The 4,775-nt window shown below is 57.7% G+C and overlaps 2 protein-coding genes and 1 long non-coding RNA gene across 5 annotated transcripts in view; 1 reads left to right on the forward strand and 2 right to left on the reverse strand.

The window, feature by feature from the left end:
* Positions 1 to 698, reverse strand: part of LOC107185211 — an 8,346-nt gene extending 7,648 nt beyond the window's left edge. Inside the window, exon 1 of the long non-coding RNA XR_001516135.1 lies at positions 519 to 698. This is a non-coding gene — a long non-coding RNA (uncharacterized LOC107185211). The remainder of the gene's footprint in view (positions 1 to 518) is intronic.
* Positions 1 to 1,654, forward strand: part of MICAL1 (microtubule associated monooxygenase, calponin and LIM domain containing 1) — a 9,595-nt gene extending 7,941 nt beyond the window's left edge. Inside the window, exons 20-25 of one of the 3 annotated variants that reach the window (XM_015572759.1) lie at positions 202 to 315; positions 432 to 525; positions 706 to 805; positions 905 to 978; positions 1,299 to 1,354; positions 1,575 to 1,654. In XM_015572759.1, the coding sequence (XP_015428245.1) occupies positions 202 to 315; positions 432 to 525; positions 706 to 805; positions 905 to 978; positions 1,299 to 1,354; positions 1,575 to 1,580 (444 nt within the window). In that variant the 3' untranslated portion in view covers positions 1,581 to 1,654. The other 2 variants (XM_006777195.2, XM_015572760.1) reach the window with 2 other exon arrangements.
* A 243-nt stretch (positions 1,655 to 1,897) lies between these two features.
* On the reverse strand, positions 1,898 to 4,769 carry SMPD2 (sphingomyelin phosphodiesterase 2). The gene is made up of 10 exons (XM_006777196.1): positions 4,637 to 4,769; positions 4,350 to 4,446; positions 4,176 to 4,252; positions 3,724 to 3,817; positions 3,503 to 3,592; positions 3,177 to 3,259; positions 2,918 to 3,050; positions 2,722 to 2,826; positions 2,399 to 2,552; positions 1,898 to 2,301 (listed from the first exon to the last, which is right to left on the reverse strand). Exons 1-10 carry the CDS (start codon positions 4,684 to 4,686, stop codon positions 1,913 to 1,915), a joined length of 1,272 nt encoding a protein of 423 aa, XP_006777259.1. The 5' UTR covers positions 4,687 to 4,769; the 3' UTR covers positions 1,898 to 1,912.
* Between the last annotated feature and the right edge of the window lie 6 nt (positions 4,770 to 4,775).

The raw sequence follows: 4,775 nt of genomic DNA on the forward strand, positions 1-4,775 counted from the left end.
CCAGCTGTTCACCTCCGAACCCTGTTCTCGGAAGGTCTTCTCGCCCAGGCTGACTTTCATAGCTCTAAGCTCCCATCTTTTCTACCAGAACTCACCCCCGCTTCCAGCCCAGGTTCCTTGTGGCCCCTTCCAGACCAATCTTCCCCAGCCCCTATCCACCAAGAGGCCAGGCCCTGCCCCTGACAGTCTGACCCGCCATAGGCTCTGCTGACCTTAGCCAAGAACTCGGGCACCATGGACAAGTACCCCACCTGGCGGCGGACCCTGATGCGCCGCGCTAAGGAGGAGGAGATGAAGAGGTTCTGCAAGGCCCAGGTGGGACTAGGGCTTCCCCGTTCTTATGGGCTCAGTGTGAGGCTGGGGACCTGAGCTGCACCAGTGCTCCATTCTTGAACAACCCAGACTTCTGGGTCTCGTCTTGTCCTCCCCAGAGCATCCAGCGGCGACTAAATGAGATTGAGGCTGCTCTGAGGGAGCTGGAGGCCGAGGGGATGAAGGTGGAGCTGGCCTTGAGGAACCAGAGCAGTGAGTGAAGCTGGGGGAGGATAAGCTGGGGTGCCCCTCTGCCTCTGGCACTGTGTACAGCTCCCAGCGATCCCCCAAACCACTGGGCTCCGGCCCACAGCAGGTTCCATTCCTCATGCTCAGGACTCCTATGGCCCTGGTGGGAGGCCTCCGGACCACCCGTTCCTCTTTTCTCATCAGGTTCCCCAGAACAGCAAAAGTCACTATGGCTAAAGCAGCTGCTACACCTCGTTGAGAAGAAAAACAGCCTGGTGGCTGAGGAGGCTGAGCTCATGATCAAGTAAGGGACATGGGGAGGTGACCGTGTCTTATGAGCCAGGCCCAGCTAGGTCCTTGGGCACCATGGACGCTGTGCCTCCTCTATCCCTGCCCTCCACAGGGTACAGGAGCTGAGCCTGGAGGAGAAACAACTGCAGCTGGACCAGGAGCTTCGAGGCTACATGAACCGGGAAGGTATGCAGGAGGTGGGGAGAGGCAGACATCATGGGGCTGGAGTTTGTAGGAGCCTTGTGATCTCAGTCCTCTAGTCAGAGTCCCTCCAACTCGAGGACGCCAGGGGAAGGGACAGCAGCCCCCACTCTGCCTGCAGGTCCATCAGAGCTGTGCATTTGGGCTGCCGCTGGGAAACAAAGCTAGAAAACCACTGGTGCTGACCAACCTAATTTACAGATTAGGAAACAAAGGCCAGGTTGTAGAAATCACACAGGCCAGGATTAGGCTGTGCCTCTCTCGCCTCCCGGCCCAGTTCTCTAAGCTTCGTCTTCTCCCTTCAGAAAGCCTAAAGACAGCTGCCGACCGGCAGGCTGAGGAGGGGATCCTGAAGAAGCTGGTGAGTGTGGTGAACCAGCGAGACGCCCTCATCCGCTTCCAGGAGGAGTGCCGGCTCAGCGAGCTGGCGTCAGGGCCAGAGGCCCAGGGTTAGAGGAGGGTGGGCTATCTGCCTTCCTCCTAAAAGACCATCCCACCCAAGGACAGTGCCACCCTGCTCATCTGGGCTGCCTGAAAGAGGGCCTCACTGTTGACAATAAAAACGTGTTTGCCACCCACAGGACTGAGGCTGCCCGCAGATGGGAGGTGGGATATGTAGGGAGAGATGTGTAGGAAGGAGCCTGTGATGGCAAACCTTTTGAGCTTGGCATGTCAGCATTTTGAAAAACCCTAACTTAACTCTGGTGACATCTTTGCAACCATAGTAAAACAAAGACATATTTTTGATATTTATTTTATATATTTAAATGCCATTTAACAAAGAAAAATCAATCAAAAAAATGAGTTCGCGTGTCATAGGTTCGCCATCACTGGTCTACACTGTGACAGTGACTGTGACCATTGGCCCCAATCACTGCCTCTACAAGAAAAAAAGGCAGAGCCATCCAAGTGCCAAGCTTTATTGGTCCTCAGCCCTGTTCCCCTCCTGATGACCCAGGGACAAGGCTGGCTGAGACTCTGGACCCAGGTCCTGGGCCTCCCTTGCCCTTCCCAGCACATGCTGGAGCTCAGCCCGGGCCTTACATAAGCCCTTGGCCTCCTGCATGTGGAAGGTGTAGACTGCACCTGCCCCCAGCAGCAGTCCTACACTGGGGGTCCACAGCAGTATGGCAACTTCCCTGACCCCGCCTCCAGCTGCCAGGCTACACAGCACTGTCAAGAGAAGCAGCCCCAGACCAATCACGTAGCCAGCACAGGTGGCCCACCGATGAGCTTGAGCCACAGCCTGATCCAGCTCTGTCAAAGCCTCCCTGAGCACGGTGACCAATGGTGAATTCTCTGCTGGTCCTAGAACAGGGCAGGGCAATGGGGCAGAAGAGAGGGTCAGCGTGGAAGGGCTGCCCTGTGGTGGGGAGGGACCAAAGGGAAGGGTGGGGTGACTCACCATGGGTAGAGCTCGGGTCGTGCTGGGGTGGGCTGTGTCTCACACACAGAGTAGCCATCAGGGCCTCATGATCAGAGAGTGGGGAGCCACTGTGAGGGTCAAGGCCTTTGGTAGTTTTGAGAGTCTTACAGGAGATGTAGAACCCAGAAACTGCCTGGGAAAAGTAAAGGCCAGAGAGAACATTGCTTTCCCAGAGAACCAGCTCCTGGCTATCCCATTCTCCAGTCATCAGTGAACTAAGACTAGACTGGACACAGGAACCACACAGGTTGGTGAGAGAAGAGACACGGTGGGTGAGGACACAGTGTGGGGCGAGGCCTGACCTTGTAAAGCACATAGTCGATGCGGATGCCACAGGGAAATGGCTGCAGTTCCTTCTGGTTGACGTAGCAGTTGTCGGGTACCATGGTACAACCTTCTTCAGAGCCCTAGGTGAATAGTTGGCTTGTGCCAGGATCCAGGGGAAGAGGGAAAGAAGCTGGGCCTCCAGGTGGGGAAGTAATCAGGCAAGTCCCTCACCTTGAAGTCCCGGGTCTCAAGGTAGGCATCACGCAGCCCTGTCCACTCCTTCAGGAGGCGGCAGCCCAGGTCCTTTGGGTGCAGGTTGAGGTCCCCGCACAATAGGACCACGTCAGCCTTCTTGGATGTATGGCTGGGGAAACCGGGTGAGTAAGGCCCAGAATTCTTCCCTAGCCAGCCTCTGTCCTAGGAGTGAGGCCTTGGCCCCCCCTCAGCCCGACCCCATCCCACTTCCCTTGTCAAGCCCAGGCTCACACACTGGATGAAATGGGCCAGTTCCCAAGCTTGGACCACACGATGTGCTAGGTAGATGTCCTTCTGTCGATTGTATTCTGCGTGGAGCTGAGCAAGATAGATGAGATTACAGCAGATGCGACTGAGGGTCCCAAGGGAAGGTCTGCATTAAGCCTGTGTCTGTCACTGGCACGGTGCTCGGTAAAAGCGGGTGAACCTTGCCTACTGACTTTAGGAGAGCCTGCCCTCACGCCTCACCCCCAGGCGGTCCAGCTAGAGGAGCCCCGTCTCTCCCTTTCAGGACCAGGCTGCCTGTCCCAGCCCCCAGCACTGCCCGCCCACTTCACTCACGTGGGTCACGTAGGCATTGAGGACCAGTCCACTTAGATGGAGAACCAGCAGCCCGACAGCCTTCCCACAGAACCAGTCACCATGATGGATCTGCAGGCAGGAGGGGGCAGGAACTCAGGGCTGCTACCCTCTTCCTGCCCATCCCTGCAGCCCTAGGAAGCTGCCTCCTTTACCGTGTTAGTGAGGGGTGGGGAAGGGGGGGTGGAAGAGGTCAGGCATACCATGTAAGGGTAGCCATTGAGAGTGTAGACATGCTGGGTGAATTCCTGGATCGGGTGTTTGGAGAAGACACAGAGGCCACTGCCAATGATGCCACTGAAAGACAAGTCCTGATTAATAACAGCCAGAAAAGCAGGAAGAGAAAGAACCAGTCCTCTTCCCTTCCCTTGTCTCAGCACTTATCAGCTACTTCTTTCTGTCTCCTGCTGGGGCCAGCCCCAGAACACAGCTCAAAGCCACAGCCTTTGTGGGATGAATGATAAGGTGACAGAATGATAAGGTGACCCGATGATAAGGCGGAAGGTGAGCTGAAGAGCTAGGATCTTCCTGGTTCCACCCTCTCCTGCTTCCACACCCAGACAAAAATTGCTGGGGAAGAGGAGGGCAGGTGCAGGCCGGACAGGGGGATGGCAGAGCCCAGAGCCTGCGGTGTCCAGGCCAGTAGGCTGCTCACCTCCTGAAGTAGTGTGCAGATGGGTAGGTGGGCAACAGCTTCTGCCTCAGGTACTGGAAGTCCTGCTCACTCCACACCTGGGGGGGAGGGCGGGAGGAGACAGTCCGCCTGCCTCTTACCTCGGGGAAAGTCTGAAGCCACCGCTCCTCCCACCGGGCTTCCCCCCCAGCCCACCTCCTGCAGCAGAGCCAGGTCGAAGCTCTCCAAGTTCAGAAAGTCCCCCAGGCGCTTCATGCGGTCCGCTCGGTGCTTGCTCAAGTAGGGGATGGCCCTAAGGACGGAAGGGCCGGAGGGGTGAGGTGGTGGGGTGGCTGCTGGGGTGCTCGGCCCTCCGACCCACTAGCGGGGCCAGGTGTGGGTTTTGGAGGTGCGGGTTCCCCCAGCCCCGAGATGGTAGGACGGGACGTGAGGATGGCCTCCTCCTTCTGCGGCCCCAGATCGCACCCCACGGAAGCACTCACCAGCAGTTGAGGTTAAAAACCCTCAGTCTCATGGAGAAGTTGGGCTTCATGGCGGGACGCGCTAAGGACAAGTGACAGATCGGCTTCCTCCGCGACGGGCGCTGTCGGACACGAGCGGGGGCGGGCGGGCGGCACCTCC

Source organism: Myotis davidii, unplaced genomic scaffold, assembly GCF_000327345.1.
Source record: "Myotis davidii unplaced genomic scaffold, ASM32734v1 scaffold68, whole genome shotgun sequence".
NCBI classification, from domain to species: Eukaryota; Metazoa; Chordata; class Mammalia; order Chiroptera; family Vespertilionidae; genus Myotis; species Myotis davidii.

Bases quoted from the DNA above. Each gene is read 5' to 3' on its own strand.
- SMPD2 (XM_006777196.1), bottom strand. From the start codon at position 4,686: ATGAAGCCCAACTTCTCCATGAGACTGAGGGTTTTTAACCTCAACTGC. The intron at 3,051-3,176 runs GTGTGTGAGCCT...CGGTTTCCCCAG, and splicing joins GAACTGGCCCATTTCATCCA to CCATACATCCAAGAAGGCTG. The intron at 2,553-2,721 runs GTCAGGCCTCGC...TACTTTTCCCAG, and splicing joins TCGACTATGTGCTTTACAAG to GCAGTTTCTGGGTTCTACAT.